Genomic DNA, 23,972 nt, shown 5'->3' with positions numbered 1-23,972 from the left:
GTGACATCTGAGACGCTGGTTTACAATCTATGGAACACACATGCAGATGTACACGCAGACTGACACACACCTAACTGCATTACCTGCAATAATGCATTACAATGACAAACAGGTGCTTTCAGAAAACACAAACTGTGCGTGTGTGTGTGTGTGTGTGTGTGTGTGTGTGTGTGTGTGTGTGTGTGTGTGTGTGTGTGGTTAGGCGGGTGCCCTTGTTGTTTCTCTTTCAAACATCATTAAAGGCATCCCCATATGTCTGAGACCCCTGTTGAGGCTTGACATTAGCGTCTGTGTCCATCCTATTCATGTATTTGTGTGCAAATAAACGGTGGATGGAAAACAGAAGGCTGGAGGATGTTATCTAGTCATGCTAATGTTTGCTGTTACAACAAAGCTCTGGCTTCTGTGCAACAAGCCAAGGAAATCTACCCTGACATTAAGATAACTGCATCTCTTTCTCTCTCTCTCACACACACACACACACACACACACACACACACACACACACACACACACACACACACACACACACACACATATAAGCTGAAGCAAAGAGAACAGACAGATGTGATGTGGACATGATCACTGGAGAGCACACATGAGAATATTGGGAATAAGATTAGTGACAAGAGCCAGGAGAGTCTTAGACAAAGAAAACAGAATGGGGTTGATCAAATATGATAAAAGCTTTCATAATTTGAGGTTTTGAAGTTTGCTATATTGCTGCAAGGTCATATACAGCCTAATCTAGTGATAACACCCTGTCACACTTCTAATACGTTTAAAGCATGACAGATGTCCATGGTCTTTCTCCGGCCTTGGAGAAACGAGCCACCTAATCAGTGTGGCAAGCCTTCTGCAGTGGGTCATAAAATGCAAATATATGCCGTTCATAATACTGCCCTCATTCATCTCAGAGAATAGTACCAATCATAGATGGAGGACCGTTTTTGATTGATTCTGAAGAAACAGTGGCTACAAGGAGGTATGACCAGTCTTGAGAAACCCCTGCTTGGATACAAGATAAGCTTATCAAGGCATCTGTTATCACGCTGTATGTCAGTTTGTTTGTGAGTTTGTGATCTAACATGGATGTAACATCGTTACCAACACTTCTAACTGGGTGTTTGTGTTTGTCTGTGTCCACGCATGTGTGTGTGACTAAGATAACTGTTTGCAGAAGCTTTATCAGTCAGCAAACACAAAGAGCTATTCGGTGCACAGAGAGTCACAACAAAGGGACAATTTAGCGCAACAAAGAAACCTCCATCCTGGAGGCCATGCCGGGTGCAAATTGGAACGAAAGCCCTCCCATGTGCTGGTATTATAAATTTAGGATAGGATGCTAAATTGGAAGCATAGGTACAACAAGACAGTGTGCTCAGTTTCTCTGGTAAACAAGACAAATGTCAAAATAAAGCATCAGTTTGCCATAATTTTATTTTTTCCCTGTTTACACACAGTGATATCCAGCTGTACATGTGCTTATAATACTTACTCATATTTAGAGATATCAGCTGACACATTGCTTGCAAAGGTCCTGAAGTGTGTAACACAACAACAGGTGAAAAGGTCCAGTTTGGTGACTAGAACTCGCTGAAGTGGTAGTTCGGATTGACGCAGCATCTGTTGCAAAGTGAATGCTTTACTGCTCTGTTGTGGCAATTTACTGGTCGATCCACGTTCCTGGCCTCACTTATGACCATGAGCTGTGAGTTGGGACCTAATGAATGATATTGCAAATAGAAGCAGATGAAAGAAGTCTCTTCCAAGGTGTATTAAGACTTTTCCCCAGAGAGAGGGTTTATTTTACTTGGGAACACAGTGCTATTCCCTAAGAAGTGATGGATGGATATTTATGACAACCGCCTGTGCTAGTACGCCAATCAATACAAGTGATCTTACCCCTTTAAGCCTTAGATTAGCTCCAGAAACCAAAGATGCATTTTGTAACAGGCTGTAAACATATCATTTTCTGAATTAAAGTTGGGAATTTTAAAATAGTAGTCTGTGGAGAAGTGTAGCAGCTATATGAGGAACTGGAATTTGCTTCCAAGTTAGCTTCATTTTTCAGCCTTTTATTTTTCCATTTTAGAAGATCATTAAAATGTGCAAAAGGTTTTAAAGGATGAAAGAAGAGACTGATTCAGTTATATAGGAACATGTTATGGGACTATCATATAGGATTTTCTATAATCTGAGGCAGATTATCCAATGGATATTCTTGGCACAAACTCAGGGGCTCACACACAGTTGAGGTTCTTCCTCCTTTCATAATGAATAATTCTTTATTGTTATTAAAACAGTTTTTATTTTTTTATTTTTTTTATCATAAAGTAATTAAGTAATTGGTCTCTGTTAGTCTCTCCCACACTCAGCTGGGTATCAAAATAAATGAACAGAATAGAGGCTGGGTTAGCAAATAAAAGAGGAAACAAAAAAGAGGACAGGGTGGGGACTCTGATCTGTCATTTTTATGGAAATTACCAACTGACAGTTGTTTTGTTCAAAATCAGAAAGAAAAGATTGCAGTTCAAATTAAAGTTGTTATGGAAATGTTCAGCAAGACATCAAGCATGTTAATTCAGAGGCTCACAATTATGGTGGTTTACTCTATTATGAAAAAGCTTGGGAAGCTGATTTATTATTTAATACAGCTCTAAGTTCATGATATGGATATGCATGTAATGCAGTTCTTCTCAACAGATAACATTAAACTATCATTTTGGCCTCTGAAAGCACACTTGAAGGAAGTGGAAGGTTGACCAGTGTTTTTTTGAAATGCTTTTTTTGTTTGTGGATTTTTGTTGGTGGTGTTTATGGTGTGTCCTGCACCTCAGGGCCACTACGCCTTACACTTTAAAACCTCATCCCTTTCTACAGTCAATGCACATATTGCCCTAAACCAAGCTACTGAGTATAATGCTAAGTTTTAGAAAGTTGTTCCAATGAAAACTGCCCGTGGCAAGGTCTTTCATTTAGCAAGATTAAAGAGGGACTGACTCTAGAAAGGTAAACAGTTGTTTACTTTTTTGCATTAAGTTAAATGCTGTAAGTAAGAGAAACTATATTATGCCAATCTTTTTATATTTTAGTAATTAAACAAATATTATATATCTTAAAAACTGCAACCCCCCCCCCCCCAAAAAAAAATCATCTTTTTTGTCATTCAGATTGATCTGAATTTAATATTAGCATTTATGTATTTACAGATCAGACATGAACACATTTTGAATCTCCAGGTACTCACTGAAAAACAAAGGGTTGTTGGTGCTTCTGTCTAAGGAAACAGTTGCAGCCCTGAAAGAATAGTTGCGTGGCATGCAAAAGGCATACATCCTGTATGCTGGGATGGGATTATAAAACCTGAATCACACACACTCGTGACTCTCAGAATACAATGTCATCAGCGCTGATGAATGCATCCGTGAGATAGAATGAGCTGATCAGTGGCATCGGCCCAACCCTTCAAAACATACAGACTGAGAGAGAGTGAGAGCCCTGAGTCAAACAGGCTAATCAAGCACACAAAAGGAAATGCAGATTACCTGTTGCTATGACGACTGCAGCTGCAGTGTGACTGCCATCCTCTCTGACAGAGACCTAAATAGATCAAGCTTTATAAACATGGTGAAATTTGAGATTGCTTAGTGGGCCAGGTGCTTTCTCAAAACCTGCTTTGAATGAGCGTAGCTACTTTATTTTAGCCACATGATGCACCCTCATGATCCAATGACATATGCTTGCTTGTATCATTATACTTGTACTTGTTGGCTCGATGTTTCAACATACTCAGACAGTTCGATCTGAAAGTGAATGCAAATATGGAGAACTGTGTACAGTATTTGGACAGATGTGTCAAATTTTGTGTGTGTTGGGCCAGGTGAGAGTCACAGAAAAGACCCCCACCCCCTTCCCTCCTCTCTCTAACACCAACCCTGCCTCCACCCCATCTACCAGGGTAACCCCCCCCGTGTCCCCCCCCCCCCCCCCCAACTCATCATCATCATCATCATCATCATCAGGCGCAAGCAGCTGGCAGCCTGCCCCATTTAACTCCCTGCTGCACTACTGGGCTTGGCTAATCACTGGTGCTCAGCTCCAACTGTGGCCACCACACCTGCCCCCTCACTGGTGGGATTGTCCCATCTGGGACCTTATCATAGGGAATTTCCGGGGGGGCTTCTTCTCTCTGCTGCTTTATGCCCAAAAGACATAGGTGCAGTGAGTAGGGGGAGGAAAAATAAGACATCAGTGATAGGGGTCAAGTGCTTTCAGTGATCACTTTCAGTCTTACTTTAAGTTCAGATTGACTGTAAAGACAGAGATTCACTCTCCAGTATACACACATACCAGTGACTGTAATAGTTAAATATATATAACGCTTTATTCAAAAATATTTATCAAGTTCTTGATAAAATTATGGAATTGGCAGCACCGTTTTCAAGCAATACGCTATGTGTCATGTGAGCTATCATCATTAGCAGGGACCAGATGGTAGGTCCATCATGCACATTGCTTTGCTACTCTGGTATTTGTCTACCTCGTTAAAAATCGCCTTCAAACAGTGATGCCGCGATGATTTATTCAGTTTCACTCTTTAAAAAAAGTGAAATTCTTCATCCATATTTGTGCTAACATAGAAAATGCAGTGGAGTAAGACACTGAAAGTGGGCTTTCTGTCGAAATAAGAACGGATTTTTTTCCCCATTTGTATACCTCCAATTCCCAACGGATGCTTGTTTTGTATTTTAAAATGAATTAAAGGCATCTACCACTCAGCTGCTGAGGGAAGAGACCATCTAAAACATTCTGTTGTTTCTGCCTTGTGTCCTAAAACACAGTCAGTTGGTGGCATACCCGGGATGCGCTCTCTCACTCGCTCCAAAAAGAAAAAGATTACCTAGTAGCCACATAGAGCTGCTGCTGGTGGCAAATCATATGTTGGGGTTACTTGTCAGCTTTGAGTTCAGTGCAGGCGAAGAAGATTCATCTCCCCTGACACGCGCTGACATAGAAAACTATATTTAGCTTGTCGGCGTACATGCGTAAAGTGACGCTGGCGCAGACGCACGCACGATGGTTGTGGACTGAATACTGATAGGCACGGGCGGATGAAAACTGTACAACGTGTACCCTGGAAATGCTTGAGCTTTTTTCAAAGCACTATTGGGGAGACATGCAGAATAGAGAGGCCAAAGTGGCGTTAACATCCAGTTCAATAAGAGTGCGTAATGTATCCTGGCTGGGCGTTTGAATTAGGCTTCTGAATGTCACTTTAGTTGAAATAAAATATTTCAAATTAACACCATGTATTGTGAAATATAAATACGAAAGGGTTATTGGCTCTTGAATAGTTGACGATGAATATGAATATGATAACTGACTAGTAGTTTGCAATGGTTGCTATAGGGTCACTTCGCTACATGGCCATACAAATTAGTCACGCGGCAGTATTAGTCATAAAATTATTGGTCATAATTAGGGCCACAGTCAGCCTACAGTGGCCTTTTTTTGCTGAGGGTTTTAGGCCTACTGCACTTTATGAATAATGAAAAAGTGACGTAAACAATGCGGTCCTCTTTGCAGCTCGGGCTCGAGGCGGGCGCACAGGCGTGATGCGGTCGTGACGTCGATTGAGTCGGGGATCTTTAATCCTCTGCCGCAGCAGCAGCACAGCCGGTAACCAGAGGAGGGGGCAGAACGGTCGGACAGGAATGGACCGTACAGGCTAGGCTAGTGTACAAGGCCTAAAAAGCTCGGTCTTTAGTCAGATGATAATATCACCGAGTGAAACAGAGATTAGGCATCGAGCGAGCTGACTATTTGCACAGGCCAGACCCCCTCCTCTCAGCGCTGTAGTCTGCAGCCTTTTCACACACACTCTTTGAATAGACCTCATTTAGGAACGCTGGTTAAATATATTCTCGTCGGCATTTCTTGCCTTATTTAAACGTCGAATTTAGTATTTTACATCGGCGGACGGATACTACGCCTCGTCCTACCGGTTTTCCTCCCTCTTTTCGCCTTTCAGCAGCGTCGCCTCGTCCCTGCTGTTTCTGTCAGTTGCTGCGCATCAGTAAAACATGCAGGATGACCCTGTGGGGGTGACAACCACACAGTTACCCCCGTCAACCACGGAAACGGACCGCAGCAGCAGCCCGGTCAGCAAACCCGGAAAGCAGCCGAACCAAACCGACAGGCACAACGACGGCCAGCTGAGCTCGTTCACGCCGGATTATAACCACGTAGAGCAGAAGATAGCTTTCCCTGATCATTTCTGCCCGACGCAGTCTATCTGTGACCTTCAGCACAGCAGAAAAATACATCAGCAGTTAGGTCAGCACACTGAGTTCAGCCCCACAGAGCCGACCCCACCCCAGGGACGTTTCAGTCACCTGCCGCAGAGGCAGCCCTTCTCCAAGACCAAACTCAGCGCCGCTGACCCCCGCGGCTCTCCAGTGGAAGAGGCTGAAGCTGATGCCGCGTCGCCATTGCCCACTTCCGTAAACCTAAACAAGATCCAAATGGACTCCCCTATCGCCCACCATATAAATAACGGCAATGGCAGCAGCAGCAGCACCGGCAACATGTTGTCCGGAGGTCTCGGCGCCGCGTTCCCGAACCTCCCCACCCAGGAGTTGCAGAGCGCCAGTGCGGGTTCGTCTTCACCTTCCCTCCCTGGGTTCGGCACCCCTTGGTCCGTTCAGACCAGCTCCTCTCCCCCGCCCGCACCCAACTCCATCAACCCCATCCACGCGAACGCCATTAACCATATGCCCAACGCGGACTCTGACAACAGCTTCTACCCAGGTATCCCCTCCTCCATCAACCCGGCCTTCTTCCAGAGTTTTTCTCCGGTGTCAGCTAATCCGTGCGCCGGGATTAACGTGCAGGGCTTCAGCGGTCCTTTCTCACCCCAGATAAACGTCCCTCAGCAGCCGCAAAGTCGCAGGTCCCCCGTTAGTCCCCAGATGCATCCCCAGCAGGGCGCCTTCCTGCAGCAGAGGAACAACTACAACCAACATCAGGTGAGCTGCTGGGGAGCATGGCCGGGTCTCCTATTCCCATTAATGTAACTATCATAAGCGAATGTAGATATTAAGACTCTCCAAATCTGTAGCCAATCCATTAGGTCTATAGTTTTGTGAAAGCTGACTCTGGCACGTCCTTGGGTTGGGGATATTTTGTCACAATGTAGTTATAAAGCCTTTATAGATTAATGTGTGTATGTGAATTCATGTATAATCTTTACCTTGAATAATAAACTATTTTTATCTTGATGCATAATGACAAATGCATAATGCATTATGCAAGGGCTCAAGTCTACTCTTTAGGCAAAGAGAGGGAGGGGTGAACAGGGTTACAAGGGAGCATCACTGAATCTAGCTGTTGTTCTCTCCTGGAAGCTGGCTGTGGGATGTGGTCACATGGCACAGGGCCATCCCTGCCTTGTGGTGCACTCAGTGGGAATACAAAGGTTTGCAGGGTTTGTTGTCGTAAATGGGTGCTTATATTTGGGTGAAATGAAAAGCGTCCAGTATCTTGGTGGTGTGATGGTTGTCGGTTGCAATGCCCTGAGGAAATGCAGCAACAGCAGAAGCTCACATGAGCAGTCCAGTCATGCAGCAGTTGGGGGTTTGTAGCCTTCAGCTTCAGGTTTCTCCGTAATGCAATTTGCACATTGGGTGTGTGCATGGAAGTATGTATGTGACTGGGTGTGCCTGTAGTGCATGTGTGGTGTTCCTGTTTCACTAACCTTTAGCCCTTTGCTCTGAGTCCTATGTAAATATATTTTCATGAAACCAACACAGACAACCGCATAAAGGTGATCCCCACCATTACGTGCAAGTTCAATTTTAAAGTGAAAAACATAAGAAAATGCTGCATCTTTTCTATTTTGTTAGTTACTAAATGCATATTTTGTGAATCGTGTTTTTTGTATGTGAGGTTTGGTACATTCATTTCTAACAGGACTCTAAAACAGCCTCTTTTCATGTAAATGTCCTTCTAGAAGCAAGTTTTGGTACTCGGCAGCCATCTTGAAATGTCTCTGGGTGCTTATTGGATCTTTTTTGTTTGTTTGTTTGTTTTTTGGAAGCTTCATCTAAACTAACTTTAATTTCAGTGGCAACCAGGACATGGATTTCCCAACAGTAGCTTTAAAAAGAGCGTTCTTTCAACTTTGCTCATAGATTTTTCCATTTCCCTTTCTCAGAGTGCTGAGTCTCTCTCTTATGATTCTGCTTAAAAGCACTTCTGTTATCCTTTTTTTTTTTTTTTTTTTTTTTTTTTAGATTATTAACTCTGTTCCTCAAATACAGCACTATTAGAACATGGACGTTGCCAGTGAGTTCAGTTTACATTAAGCATTGAGTGCAGAAGAAACAGAAAGTTGTTTCTCCTCTGTGTATGATTCACATGTGAGATTAAGCACAATGCAATCCAATGCATGATGCTTAAGAGGGGACCCAAGGTCCAGGTGGAGAGAGACTGTGTGTAAGTTACAGAGGTGGTGTTGCAGCGCACAGGATACTTAGTATTAGTCTTAAAGCCCTAAATCTTCTTATCCAGCCACCCGTTACAGGAGCAGATCAAGCTGTGGCTGTGAAAGGAAAGAAAGGCAAGATAGGATGAAATGGATGTTGTAAATACAAAAAATATTTGTGTATTACAGACATGATAAAGCTCTCAGTTCTCTTTAACTCCATATTATCTTTATGTTTGCACAGCCCATGGTGAAACCATCTCCCTGGGGTAGTCACCAAGGCAATGGCTGGGGCTCCGGGGGGATGTCCTGGGGCCGGGACCACCGCAGAGGGAGCGGCATGGGTGTACCTGGCTCAGTCAGTCACGTCTCACCCCTGAAGAAGCCCTTCTCAAGCAATGTCATCGCTCCTCCCAAGTTCCCACGCTCTGGCGGATCACTGGGGCCTAAGTCCTGGATAGAGGAGAACATGTTTCGCACAGACAGCAACAGCAACACCTTGTTGCCCCTGCAGGTATGTTTTGTAGGATCATTGGTTTGGTGTGTGTGGGGGGTAACAGAAGGGTTTTTGTTTGACAGTGTGAGAATCAGTGGGTTTAAAGGTGGGAAAGAGCTGGCGACAGAGGTTAAATCAATCACACGAATTAGATGTTAGACAAATTAAATGATGAAGGTCTCTGAAGGGATAGTTTTACTTAACTTTACTTGATGAGGTATAAACTAAAAGGGGATAATAATTCTTTCTATCAACAGGAGAAACATAAGCAAGAGTTTTTAGATCTGAGGATCTCGGCTGGGCTGCTTTATTTTCAGGAAGTTAACGCCTTTTGCCACTAAAACTGCTCCTTTGCCAAACTTTAAAAGGTCATATTCCAAGTTGTGGTCTACCTAATGAAAGTATCAGAAATACAGTTGTTTACTTGCATAAAATATTCAGGTTTTTGCTATTATTCAGAAAGACAAGTGTCTATACTATGGTCTGAGCACATTCCAAATGTTCTCTATACATGTCTAAACAACATATTACCACATCCATTCCCACATCTTCATCAGAAAATTGACACTACAATATGCTGCCTATGTGTCTAATTTCTGAATATTGTCACGTTTCTAACATTAATGATATATTTTTTTGTGTACTTAAATGAACTGAGGGACTCTATGATCATCAGTGCATCTACTTTCCCCTTTTAATGCTTCAGGGTCCAGATGGTCATCGTTTAGTCATATTTTAATCACATCGTTCTAATTTTCCTGCCAAAAACAAAATTCCCATTTGTTCACAAAATTGGATTAATCTTCGTCTCTTTCGTGTCGCTGATACAGTGTTTTTCCAGGCTCAGAATGGGCCTCTGTGGGATGACTAAGTACAGTGACTTACCTAATTTAACAAAATTTTCCTTTTTCTCACTATTTCTTAAACAAGAACGTCTGTTGTGTGTGTTAGTAAATGAAATCCCAATTCACAAAACTGATTTAGGAAGATTATTTTATTACAGTTACCTCCTGTGTAGGAAAAATGTTTTTACCAGAACTAAAAACATGAACTGATTTATAACCCCTGAAGACATTTATGTAGTGCCTTGTGCTCGGTTTATTTGTGTATAATTATCTTTAATTAATGCATTGAACCACACACAGAGTCATCCATTTAACTTTTACACGTTGCACTCAGAATGTATCACTTTTGTACAACACATAGCTTATAGCACATGCTTCAGAACCAAGGCTTGCAGCACAATTCAAGTGATGCCCCATATGTCACTTTATATTTTTCTTAAAATTGGACCCAGACACTTGTGATCGTCATAGTAACACACCTCCCGTGCACACACTGAATTAAACCTTGCCTGGAGTTTCAAGTTAGCAATCAAACTTACACAGAATGCAGAAAAAAGCAAAGTAACCTGATGTGGAAGATTGCGAAGCCTAGATCTTTGCCAAGTGTAAAGAGACGTCTGCGTGTGCCGTGAGACTGGTTGCTATTTTCAAAGAACATAATTTGCATTGTGATTTGATGTTTCGATTCTCGTGCCTGCAAAGAAATGGAGTCATAGTCAGGAAAGCCTTCAGAAAATCTCCCCCTGGGATACAGGCACTTTGAACAGTGTTTTACTTGTTTTGAATTGATATTACTGAGTTCTTAGGAACATTTATGAGGCAGTATTGTTCCCTGAAACTCCATGTTTAATATCATTCTTTGTCATAGTTTATCATTTCCAGTGCGACTTGCATTGAAAGAGCTCGGTGTTGCTGTTGAATTCTTCTATAAAATCATTCAGTTATAGGCTTCATGTAAGAGACATTTTAATGTTAAAAACTGCACAGCTTGGACACTCAAAGTGCATCAATTGATTAAAAGTTTAAATGTGCCTTTAAGGACCTCAACACACAATTAATATAAAATCAAATCCACAAAACCTTTCAGATTATGAGCGACTTTGCCTGAATCAATTCTAAGATTAATGCGGGTATGGCCGTGACTCATTCAGACCGATCTAATGATATCACCTTATTAATGGTGTCACCAAATGGTACGACTGTTGCTATGAGCTCAAATTATTAGTATTATCAGTGCCAAGAAGTGCAGCGCTTCCTATTCCAGGAAACAGACGCGACTGCATGGATTGTTAATTTCCATAAACAGTGTCACTACTGGAATTTTTCAGATTCCAAGTCTTTTCCTTCCTTCCTCTCTGTTTAATGTTTGGCAGTCAGTGACAGACTGTATCTCTGCTGTGTCATGTTTTTAACATAACACAGAGGTAAACTGGGGACAAAAGGAACAGCACCTCTGCCTTCAGTTAGCCTTTAGTGGGGCTAGTCACTTGTTGTTTCTCTAAGAAAGGCTGCAAGTTTCCTGCAATTAACTGATGTGATCACCCTAAAATACTATGACGCTAAAGAAAAAAGATCATCCAGCAACGTCAGGTTTCCCATTGCTCATTGTCACCCATTACATCAGTCTTCTTGTTAACACAGAACCCTCCAGAATCCTTGGCCTGTCATGAAAATTACTCAAACTAAATGATCAACAGTAAACAGGTTGCTGTTTAGCACTTCAAAGAAAAAACACGTGCACTATTGATGTGATGATAGAAATATCACCAAGATTTCTTCAAGCCTGGAATATTTACATGAAAAAATCTGTGAAGGAAAGGGATATTAAAAAAATTAAGCCAATTTAAATTAACTAGTGGTCCGCTGGCAAGCAAAAGGTCCTGGTTCAATTCCAGCTGGAGACACAAATCCCCTGAAAATCCCCACATCCAGCCTGAAATTTGGCCACCCATCCCCTTTGGCAAGGAAGCAGGCAAAAGTCGCTGTCCTTCGTCTCTAAAGTTGGCAGGTTTATGACACATAAAGACCAGTGTGAACCTGTTAATCATTCTCATAATGCAGCAGTGAAAGGGTTTGGTCAAAAAGTTCCAAAACTATTAAAAAGCAAAAAACACTCACTTTAAAGTTGGCCCCCTTCAGGATTGTCTCACTGTGAAGCTCTGCAGCGCTCAAGCACTCCTGCTTCATTTGGACCACTCCCCAGACTTGAGACAGAGCGCTAAAGTGAACCTCGATCTCAAACTAATCTGCGTTTTTACATCTACCTGAACGTTTTCACATGACAGTGCACTCTAGTACAATGCAGGGAAACCGTTTCTGGTTACACCAGCACAGTTGTCACTTATCATCAGCCGTCCTTGTGAAATTTGACTTCCTGTGATTTTGTCCCCTTACCTGAAATGAAGTTCAAGTTGAAGCTTGACCAACACAAATGCAAGAAGTTGCATGCTATTGCATTTTAATTGTAAATTTTTTGATAGCATTTTGTATTTTGCGCAGTTACCGTGTGATCATTTTCTGAATTACTGTTGCTTACACAGAAGCGACATGCTGCTATTAACTATCATAGAGTTGGGACATTAGCCTGTCATTGTGCTGTGTGTTATAAGGTGGACTTGGCACTCTGGCTAGAATAATAAGATGATCAACTTCACTGTTCTGCTGACAAACTCCCAACCTCCATCTCAGCTCTATTGTGAAATGCCGCTCCTGGTTTTAGTTTCCATTTTCTCTCTTTGTCTGCATCTTGGAAGCAGTCCAGAGAGCTTGGGGAATCCGTTGTGTAGGCTGCCTGTAAACTTACCTTTAGACTCCTGAAGTGAATAAATACGGAAAAAATGTTAATCCGAGCGTGAGGCGCATGTTAAGCCAAATACCCTGTGCTTCAAAGGTTTTATTATTCATAAGCCAAATCCCGAAGGTGTGTGAGAAACGTGAGGATTTATTCGTGCACCGTGACGTTTGTTTGTTTTGTCAAACTCTGGATGATTAAAAAAAGAAATGTCACCTGTATTTTTTCAGGATCGCACCAGGATGTACGACAGTCTGAACATGCACTCCCTGGAGAGCTCTCTGATTGACATCATGCGAGCTGAGCAGGATCCGATGAAAGGTAAGCTGGCCTTTCCCTTTCAGTCTCAGTTCGTGGGGTCAGAGGGAGGCGATCGTGTTCGCGGAGGCAACCCGACATCGTGCAGGGAAGTGACAGGCCCATTGCTCCCAGAGCTGTGCTGTTTTTCCACACACCAGCTTATTTTCTCCCTGCTGAGAGCTTAATACTTGTGCCACCAGCTGCACATTTACATGACCTTCCAGCTCTGATCCTGTTCCTACTTAACCTGAACAGCACACTGATCTGACTCAGAGCTGGAGGTCAGGAAAAAGAGAAACCATGGCATTTTTCTTTACTAATATCAGAAAACATCTGTAACTGTCAAACATGTGTATTTTACACCTTAAAAATATATTAACGGATCTGTGTAACTGCTGAATTATTCCTCACTTCTTGGCAGGACCAAGCAGAGAATTTATCGTAGATCGACACTGTCCTGGCCTCCTGTGCTCAACTGCTGGACATCAGAGGAGCAGTGTCAAATAACAGCTCCTACTGACGGCTGCTCGTAGCTCTTTTACAGCCTGACAAGCCAAAAACACTCTCACTTTAAAATATTACAAAGAAGAAAAACTCATCACTGGTTAAAAGACAAACAGTTGAGGTTTGCAAACACGTATAAAATTTCCTGTGTGGATTTTCTCATTTGCAGTTGGCTAAGATTATTACTCAACCTGCGCCCTCCTTTCTTGGGCGAGTTTCTTGTTTTTCCTGCCGGAGCAGATGGAGAGGACACGGGCCAGTGTGCACAGCAAAGCGTGGGGGGTTGGGGGGGTCTACTCTAATTTTAGATGTGATCACACTTTCACACGCTGCATATGACAGCTAAGAGAGGTGAGATGGAAGGGGGGGTTGCAGGGGTCCGCTCTGCCATTTATAGCACTGACATGGTTAACACAACACAGCATTCTGGATAACGGCTCCAAATGTAGCTTCTCATAAGGCAACACATTTTTAATATATTTGTATCTTATTAGTGACTTAATTTATCTGACATTTCACAATGAATGCTGTGATCTAGAATTTGGTATTTGTGATTTTTGATTCATTAGTACGATTGAGAAACCACTGTAAAACTAAATATGATGGGAAATTGGGTTACTATAACAAGTGTTTTTTTTCCTCAATCGTTTCCAAAGCAGAATGTAAAAAAAAAAAGGGGAGAAATTGTCTTGTTCAGCTCAGAACTTGCTAGGTCTTTGCATTAAAATGTTTTTTTGTTTTTGTTTTTTAAATGGACGTTGTTATCGCCTTAAATAAAACAAGTAATTCCACTGTAGTTTGGTCGGAAAGCTGAAACAGTATGTGGTCATTTATGGGGGGAAAAAAACATTTGCTCCTGTTTGTGCTCAACTTAGACATGTGAAAAGACAGTTGTTTTTTCTGTTTATGTGTGTGCGTGCATTTTTGTGTGGTTATTCCCATGTACATGCATTGGCTTTGCCCTGTCTTCTCCATCTGCTCTATGTCTCATTCCTATTTGTGTGTGTGTTTTCTGCGTGTGTGTGTCTGTTTCTCACATCAGGCCGTGTGGGATGCCCTAACCCCGGGGCTGACGGCCTACTCATGCTCAATGGTAATTATCTCCTAGCACCATCCTCCTGTGTCTGCAGCTCTCATGATGCTCCCACCATTACTCTTTAGCCTCATTAGACGCACTCACTGTGGTGCAATAAGGCCACGCAGTGTCACCTCTGCTGCATCTGCTGCAGAGTATCTGACAGTACCCGTTAAATGGGTTCAGTTTTTTTAACCAGCTGTTCAACTGTTTTGTTGGCATTAAAGTGGCTATGTGGTATAACTGAAAATTTACTGTGCTCGTTTTGTGTAGTACTTGAATGACAAAGGTTGTTCCAGGTTGCCTCCAATTAAATTTTCTTGTGTTAATTAGAATAATTGTTGCCCTGAATAGTCCCTGTGTTTTTGTTTTTTTAGCTTCACATTTGGAGACACATCCAGTTGTCAAAAAAATAAAACCGTGTTTTGTAACAGTATTAGCGAGACATAAATCGGGGTCAGACAACATTTGGGAGTAATTATGAGTGTTTTTAATAAGTTCTGGTTGCCATTTCCTCCTGAGACTCAATAATCAGAAAATAATTTTTGTCCCCTTTTCAACGCCATCTATGCTGCTGTGTGTAATTAGATTTCTTGTCCCTGCCAGAGCATATTTAGGGCTTTGGCCTTTAAACAGTTTTCCTTTTTCTGGTTTTTGATCGCATTTAAAACCTTTTTGTGCAAAATAACAACATTTGTGTAAATGTCATTTATAGGCTTCTGGGCTTTCTGTGTATTGCTTTCATCAAGTATATGACAGATGCAGCCCCTCAGGCTTCCTTGCCACAGCATTTAGGAAGTTTGGAAAAAATAATAATTTTTGTTTTGGGTTTCAGGAGGATTTAAGTCCTTTTTTAAAAGTATCTCAGTTTAGCTCATTAGTCGGTGACTTGAATAAAAGCTGGTTGGGTTGGATCAGCAGATTAAAGTCTACAGTTACAAATGCCCTCTGAGAAATGTTTCATAGCTGAAACTTGCACTCTTGTACTTTTCTACATGCAGCCAGGAGCTATGGGAGGCGTCGAGGTAAATTCAGCTTTCTCTAGCGTGTCTCTTTACTTGTGGCTTTTTCCTTGTGGCATGTGTTATTGCTTAAATAGATACCAAACTGAGGCCTTAAGTCTGGACTTAGACTTCACTGTTTTCTGCTTTTAAATTTGGGAACACAGAATTTTGCTCATCAAATTTCTGATTGACTATTAAAAAAATATACAAAGAAAAATGTGTTGTTTCAGTATCCAGACATACATTAAGTTTAGGGTTTCATGTTTGGTGGTGTTTATAGCCTCTGCTCTATGGAAACCCAAAGTATAAATAAAATAGGTTAGCATGTAGCACTTTGTATAGATTTTTGACTGTGTGCTTAAAATAAGGTCTGTGTTTTACACAAACTTTAGATATTTTCACGTTTTGTTCCCCACTTGTGAATTTTGAAACTGTATCTCAAGTTTTGGTAGCAAACAAAGGAGGTTAGTGATAGTCAGGCTGAAGTCATGCTGCTAGGGTGCAGCTTATTTATACCTCAAAATATGTGTTTTTACTTCTGCCAAATGTATCCACACTTAAAAAAAACTGTGAAAATGGATTGAATATGTGAAGATTATCTTGAAATCACTCGGCACCTATAACGAGGAGCCGCGCAAACCTTTAAAGAGAACCTTTATTTCCCACAGAGCTTATTTTCTGCAGAAGTCCAAAACCCTGTAGAAACATCCCATTGGTTTCTAAAAATAATAAATTATTAAAATATACTAATCTTCTAAAATATTATTATATCATTCATGTTCATAATAACAGTGATTTTATTCCAAAACCCCGACACCACCTGTTTGTTTGAGAAGTTCTGTTATGGACCTCCGAGCTCAGTATTTTAACCATCTACATCTTGGTGTTTCTGAACCAGATGTGCTCGACTGTGAAATGGCAAGCTAACAGGGTAACGACTTATCAATGATAAATTATTATCCTGAATAATCAATATGTAATTTACAATAAGGTCTTGATATTTTCTTCAGTATGACCTTAAACTAGCAGCTGAGCCCATAAATCCTGCAGGAAAGTGTTCTACTGAGACCACAAATAAAGGGAAGTGAGGGTTGTTGTTTTTTTTGTTTGTTGTTTTTTGATTTTGCAACCACGAGTCGCCCCCTGGTGGCTCATAAAAAGAATCCTCTTTTAAGCCACTTCTGTGATGGCTTCACTTTTTTGGCTTGTAAGCTGCGTCTGTCCTTATGCTCTGACAGAAGCAGCTGCTAGTTGAATCAGATTAATTTGATTGCTTTCCTTTGCTGGCTAAAGACTTTGGTCCAATAATTCACATTTTATCTAATATAATGCAAAGAATGTGATAAAGAAATCCCCTCATTTCATTTATATTTGCTATATAATGAATAACTTAATTCATTATTTATTCTTTTAAAATAACTTGTGTCGTCTGGTATATATTTGAACACTTTGGGACTCCATAGTGCTTAGCCATTATGTTAACAGCTTCGCTCCACTCGGCCTGCCTTTCCACACACGCTTTATCTGCCACGCTGCTCTGGGTGGAGCACACATGATTGCGTGTCCCAGTCTCGGATCTGTAAAAAAACAAATTGTACATAATCCTCACTTTAAGCTGGTGCTTGGCCTCACATCCACTCAGCAATAAAGTGCAATAAAAGCAGAAACATTATTTTATAGAAAGCCTCTCATCTCAGTACGTCCCTGTCATAGCAGAGATGTAACATTGCCTCAAGGAGAGGAAATGTGACTGGGATTGGAAACATGTTCGTGAGGGTTTCTGCTTGTGAATGTTTAATAGCATGCTTGACATTTGCTGTAGCCTTGCCTGCCTTTTTTTGTCCACCAGGCCGCTCCTCTCTCTTCCCTATTGATGACAATCTCCTTGATGATGGCCATGGCAACCAGGGTGTCCCAGGAGTCCTTGGCTCTCCCAACTGTTACCCTCACCAAAACGGGGAACGCATCGAGCGCTTCTCTCGTAAGGTGTTTGTGGGAGGTTTGCCTCCTGACATAGACGAAGGTGAGTAAAGAAATGATTTCATGATTGTGTTGTACTGCCAGTCCTTTAAAAAAAAAAATTCTATGATTTATCTCCCTACTCACGTGTCACATGTCAAATTCCCTTAGATGAAATAACCTCAAGCTTCCGCCGCTTTGGTCACCTTGTGGTGGACTGGCCACACAAAGCAGAGAGTAAATCCTACTTTCCGCCTAAAGGTATTAGCAAAAGCATCAAGCTCACCTATTTATGGCTGGTTACCAGTATTTACATTGAGCCTGCACGGTATTATGATATGATGCAAATAAGTGAATGTCATTTGAATAGTGACAAACCAAGGTGAGCACCTTTGTTATACCCTCTCTTGTTCTTATATGCATGTACACTGAAGCTTTTTATATACGTTTCCTAGGCTATGCATTCCTGCTGTTCCAGGAAGAGAGCTCGGTGCAGGCTCTGATTGAAGCCTGTATGGAGGAGGATGGGAAGCTTTACCTGTGTGTCTCCAGCCCCACCATCAAGGACAAACCTGTGAGTTTTTCAAAAATTGCTTTTAAATCTTTAAACACTTAAATAATAATAATTTAAAAGATGGGTGTAGCTTTTGTGTCTGAATAGTGATGCCAACATGGAAGTACCTTAAAATGACTTCATTGTGTCTAACAGCCAGAGCGAGGGACTGATTTGATTGCAGGCACATGTGGTTAAAGCAGCAGAAAATATAGCAATATCCATCTTTAAATATACTCTGTGGCACAGCAGTACCAGCTCGCTGTGAAAAGAAGCTACATGGGCACAATTTTCCTATAGGGGGGAAAGGTGATCTAATCTTGTTAGACTTTGACACCAGGTGCAAATTCGTCCTTGGAACCTGAGCGACAGCGATTTTGTGATGGATGGATCTCAGCCTCTTGATCCCCGCAAGACCATCTTTGTGGGCGGCGTCCCTCGTCCTCTGAGAGCAAGTAAATATAGCCAACTTGTTTCTCTACGACTAGTATTGCATCTCAATAGAGATGAATTCAAGCTATGCGTGCAATGATAACTTGGACTAAAAATAAGCTTCTGATAGCTTCTCTTCTGTTCTCAAATCCACATCTTGTATCTGTTTTTTCACATATTTAAATTCATCTTTTTGTCCTCTGTTCATTTTTTTTACTAGTCGAGTTGGCCATGATTATGGATCGCCTCTATGGTGGAGTGTGCTACGCAGGAATTGATACAGATCCAGAGCTCAAATACCCAAAGGGGGCAGGACGAGTGGCTTTCTCAAACCAACAGAGTTACATCGCTGCCATCAGCGCGAGATTCGTCCAGCTGCAGCATGCTGACATTGATAAGAGGGTATGACCACCCTCCTTTCATTAATATTTCCCCCGTCTTCGACTTTTTAGTGTATATCAGGGTTTCAGAATTTTTTTTGTAATTAAATGTAACACTTTTTGAAACCTCAAGAAAAGCAGCACACTATCAAAGGAATGTGGTCATTTGGTTTATAGAAACCTCTGTGCTCAGTGTAGTGGTCAGTGAAGCACTTTGTTTCACTGTTCAGTGTTGCTGGTATTTTGCATCTGTCAATGGCAAACAGTTTTTTCTGCTACTGGCTCTTGTTTCTTCTCATTTATTGGATTGGATGATTAAAAACTAAAGAAATAAAACATGTTGGCAATTTAAAAATGTGCTAATTTAACAAACAGAGGCCCCTGTAGCATGTGGAAACACCAACCCATTCTACAATCAGCAATCATTCACTCAAATAAATGAAACCAATCGAACTTCAGTAGATTAAGGTGTTTGGCATTGGCAGAGAAGATTTAGCAAGTTTTTCATGGGCACAACCCACATTCTCAACGCTGCTGCCCCACCCTCAAATGTATGTTACTTAGAAATGTAGCACCGTTTAGGAGAAATAAACAGGTTTTCCCACTTGTTACAATGTAGACATAATCAGCCAAACTTCTCTAGCTTTAATGTTGCACATTTGTGGGTTGTGACATTGTATGCAAGAACATAAGATAACATACTAATTCCGTAAAGGAACAAAAGATGGTAGGAATCTACAGTATGATACATATTTCACTAAATATTTTATTTATAAGCAGAATCTCAAAATTTTACTAACGATCACAAATAAAAGGCTTCGAGATATTTTATTACCGTAAATTAAACTTTTCAGACTTTAGGAATCAGTAGGATTCATGGTATATGACATAGTTGTCATGGTGATGTGTAATTTATGCCATTCGCGCGTGCAAGTGTGTGTGTATTTGCATCTTTTTGTGTGTTATCAGCATCCCTACAGAGAAGAAGGGGCTTGTTGTTATGATAAGCAAACGCTTGTTAGGGCTGGTTAAATAAGGTTTTCTCTCTGCCTGTGCTTCGTTAAGCTTGTTTCCTTCGTTACAGCTGACATTATGTCTCGTTAATGTGCAGGTGGAGGTGAAGCCCTACGTCCTGGATGATCAGCTCTGTGATGAGTGCCAGGGTGCTCGTTGTGGAGGGAAATTTGCTCCTTTTTTCTGTGCTAACGTCACCTGTCTTCAGTACTACTGCGAGTTCTGCTGGGCTAACATCCACTCCCGTGCCGGACGGGAGTTTCACAAGCCTCTGGTTAAAGAAGGCGCCGACCGCCCTCGCCAGATTCACTTCCGCTGGAATTAGAGATTGCGACCCCCAATTTCATGGTAACACAGTTAGGGGAAAGGGAAATTAAACACTGGCTAACAGGAAAAAGAGCATCGCTCAGCCTCTCCTGCTTCCTAAGCTATCAGTATAATCAAGTACATAACACTATACAGTATATACTATATATCTATATATCTTTTGTAGCAGCCAAACACCACAAGCCTCAGTTTTTCACCAAAACCCCCCGCACATCTCAGGCTCTGACAACTCTACAACTCTTTTGTGGTACTTTCATCTTTTCTAAGAGGAGATTTAAAAAACAAAAAAAGAGATTGATTTTTGTAGCTTTTTTTATTATCATTATTTTTGTATGTGAGATTTAACGTAGATACGGGAATGTTTTTGCATGGGGGCAGCTTGTCTGTCTGTCTGCTGCTAGCCACCCCACGGTGCGTTCAGTGCACACTTATTTCTGGGAAAACCTCGATTCTATAATGTTGACGCCTGCCCCGGGTCATTAACCAAAGGTAGAAAAAAATATAGGAAGCTTAAAATTGACACATTTTCTGCCACAAAGCAAACCGTTGTTTGTTTGTTTTTAACTTTGCCATGGGCTCTTTCTTCTTGTTAGAGAGTTTATTGAAATGTAAAAAAAAGAAGACACTAGGGTTATTTTTGCGCTCATACTGACCCGTAGAGTGATACCTCAAAATACAAAATCTGCTTTTCTGCAACTGTATTCAACATTTATACTGACCGAGCTATTTCAGAAGCTTTGCTGCTATATATACATATATATGAATAGATGTGTAGGTATTATATTTAATGCCATTTATAAACCTGAATCATGTAAAACGAAATGCAGTATGCACTCGAACACTTCTGGCCCCCATTGCCATAGAAAGATTTAAGAGTGCATATAATGACAATAGGCTTAGCTACACAAATAGCATGCTGGATATATGTCAGGAAAAAACAAACCACTGAAATAATAAATGCAGACAAGACGTAACAATTCTATAATGAGTAGCATGATCATCAAGTACAAATGCCTAAGAGGGGAAAAAAAATCAGACTAAGATAAATGAGTTAAAAAAACATATTTAAACTTGCATGCTTTGATGTTTCTCTGTTGTTTGATCTGTTTACATACTAACAATACAAAAAGTGATATTGGTTCTACTGTAGACTTAGTGGATGCCATCACGTTGTCACGTGGTGGCTTGTATAGCAAAAAAAAAACAACAAAAAAATGCCATTGAGAAGCAGAGTGGTGTTCAGTGGTTTGTGTTTGTGTGTCGTCCATGTGCTGTGTGACTGTTGTTAGTGTAGACTGAGGCTCTAGTTTAGCTATCAACAGATTTCGTAGAGAAGAATGACTCCACCTTCACTCTTCCTATCCATATCTTTGTGTGGTTCCAAAGGCTAATCTGGTGTAGCTTCACCAGCAGACCAGACGCAAATGAAAGACTTTGTCAGTTTGGCGTGCTCCGTGTTATTGAGCATTGTTCAAACACACTAAACTGCATATTTTGTAATGTAACAGTCAGGCTTCCATGCTGTGTGGCTGCAGCTCCATAAATCCAAGGAAACACTGACGCAGTTACCGGAAGATGAAGCATCTCCACATCTCCTCACCACACTTGTCCACGATGAAGACAGTGACGCGTGGTCTTCGCTAAAGATGATCTTTTTCTTTTTATTGTTTGTTTAATTTCCTCCTCGACCCTTGAAAAACTCTTTAGGGACAATCTTTTTTTGTGAGGACGGTCGCCCAGCCGTCTGTTTGGTACTGTACAAGTGTGTCGCTCTCGTGTTGTCGTGGTTTTAGTGTCTCATGCCCCTGTGTGTGTGCTCCTCGGTATCAGTGTTCAGGCGTCAACTGTGTACTGTTACAAAACCTTAATGGAACTGAGACTAGTTGAGTTGTGTAATTGAAATTGTTTGTGTGAACAATTTACTCATCACTGGCCCTTCAATATGTTGTTTTGTTTTGTTTTTTTTAATATATAATATACATTATGCACTACTTTTCTGTATCCCTGCTCGTTTTCCGTCTCCTTCACCCCTTGTGTTTAGAAGCGAATTATGAAAGTTTTCACCTATTTATAGGTAGAATTTATCATATTTTTTCCCCATAATGACTTATTTAAAGTGTAGCGTGGAGCAGTGGTCTTAAGTTAGCTATGTTTTGTGTGAGTAGAGCAAAAAGCAAATGTTTTCTAATATATTCTAAAATGGTCCGGGTGTTACGAGGAGCGGGAGTCGGAAAGGCGTCGCGGCCTGCAACCTGATGGGAGGTGAAAGCTAAAGACTGGGCTCCCGCTCTGGCCCCTCTTCCTCCTCGTGGCTTTGGTTCTCATGGCGTCTGATAATGTTTGAATATCGTCACCTGTAACACTTGACTCGTGCTGTTTTTGTGAGCTTCTATTTTCTATGTTAAACACTGTTACTTGGTTCTGTATGTGTCCTTGCTTTTGTAAAAATCATATTTATTTCACTATTTTTGTAGACGAAAAAAATGAGTTGATTTTGATTGTATTTTTCTATTTAAATAGGACTGATATTTCGATTTTATTTACCCCTAATTATGTCCAAAAGTTTTGGTTGACAAAGAATCACATCATTAGTAACATCAAAGTTTTTGATATACAGCTGATTCTTATTTTGATACACATGACACGTTTGATTTAATGGAAGGAAACATGAAGGTTTTATTATATTCTGGGAAGACACTTGAGATTCTCCCCTGTTGCATCGAGGCCCCAGCTGCCTGTCCTCGTAGATGCTCTGAAACTTGAATATAACACATTTTGAAAGGCTGACTAACCTCGAATCTGTGTTGTGATGTGCAATACTGTTTCTAATGTTTGTATAAAAGTAAGAACTACAGTGTAAACCTTTTTAATGCAGATTTATTTTTTTCATTGCATATTTTGCAAATTTCTGATCCACAGTGTCATTTTTTACTGTCAGAAAAAGATACCCCGTTTTTTCATTGCAAGTATTTTTAAATCCAGATATCTTTGTACTGATGTAAATGATTGTAGTTATTTTGGATAGTGTTTTGCTAACAAAAGGAGAGACTTTTTCATGCATATTTCTATTTCTTTTCATCTTGTTTTTTCCCACATTTTCTTTTATTTGATAGTAGCAGGTTCTTGGAATAATTTTTCATATTTAAATGTCATTGGTATTATTTTGTATTTTTATGTGAAAAACACTATATATAATTTAAAGATGCTAATTGCTAAAATATTATTTTGAGTTTAATTATTTTTAAAGCTAAATATTTGTAATTTTATTGTTAAAGTGACTAATTTCTAAATCAGAGTTTGTGTGTATAGCTTCACAAAAGTCGTTTATGAGATGTTTGGATTGTAATTATTACTGAATGGTTCTTTGATATGCAAAATGAATATCATGTTTATTTTTATTTTTGTTTTTGTATTTAAATGGGGTGTTGATTACAATCTCTTTTTCTTTCTTTCACTTCCTGAATAAAGACCCATTCTGTTTGGACATGAGTTTGCTGGATATCTGGCTCTTGCAGACACTTTTTATACTTTAACTCGTTCAAACACATAATGACATGTAGTATCCAGTGTGTTATTGCAAGTGAAAAGACTATAGTTAGAGATTAAAGGTTAAAAAGCGATCATATCCAATAACTATTAGCTATTTTAGCTTGTCGTGCTAGCAGATTAGCATTTGCTAATTAGCGAAAACACTGACTATACTGAAGTTGGAATTTATCACCAAAGTGTCGCCTCTTTGTTAACTTCAGGTTGAAAGTCGTATTTTTAGCATTTTTGTGTTTTGGGGTTTTTTTGGGGGGGGGG

General features: G+C 40.7%; 1 protein-coding gene across 4 annotated transcripts; it reads left to right on the top strand.

The window, feature by feature from the left end:
- Positions 1–5,607: 5,607 nt before the first annotated feature.
- On the top strand, positions 5,608–23,256 carry cpeb2 (cytoplasmic polyadenylation element binding protein 2). Of its 4 annotated transcripts, XM_026158363.1 has the most exons (11): positions 5,608–7,031; positions 8,733–9,002; positions 12,851–12,941; positions 14,467–14,517; positions 15,501–15,524; positions 17,353–17,526; positions 17,634–17,723; positions 17,918–18,036; positions 18,356–18,470; positions 18,668–18,849; positions 19,939–23,256. In XM_026158363.1, exons 1-11 carry the CDS (start codon positions 6,087–6,089, stop codon positions 20,164–20,166), a joined length of 2,289 nt encoding a protein of 762 aa, XP_026014148.1. In that variant the 5' UTR covers positions 5,608–6,086; the 3' UTR covers positions 20,167–23,256. The 4 variants fall into 4 exon arrangements, with proteins under 4 accessions (XP_026014148.1, XP_026014151.1, XP_026014149.1 ...); XM_026158366.1 differs by lacking the exon at positions 14,467–14,517; XM_026158364.1 differs by lacking the exon at positions 15,501–15,524.
- The last annotated feature ends 716 nt before the right edge of the window (positions 23,257–23,972 follow it).

This window comes from Astatotilapia calliptera, chromosome 23 (assembly GCF_900246225.1).
Source record: "Astatotilapia calliptera chromosome 23, fAstCal1.2, whole genome shotgun sequence".
Lineage (NCBI taxonomy): Eukaryota > Metazoa > Chordata > Actinopteri > Cichliformes > Cichlidae > Astatotilapia > Astatotilapia calliptera.
Note: the sequence above shows the minus strand (reverse complement) of the source record. Positions and strands in the feature narration are given on the sequence as shown.

Bases quoted from the DNA above. Each gene is read 5' to 3' on its own strand.
- cpeb2 (XM_026158363.1), top strand. From the start codon at position 6,087: ATGCAGGATGACCCTGTGGGGGTGACAACCACACAGTTACCCCCGTCA. The intron at 15,525-17,352 runs GTAAATTCAGCT...TTTGTCCACCAG, and splicing joins GAGCTATGGGAGGCGTCGAG to GCCGCTCCTCTCTCTTCCCT. The intron at 18,471-18,667 runs GTAAATATAGCC...TTTTTTTACTAG, and splicing joins CCCTCGTCCTCTGAGAGCAA to TCGAGTTGGCCATGATTATG.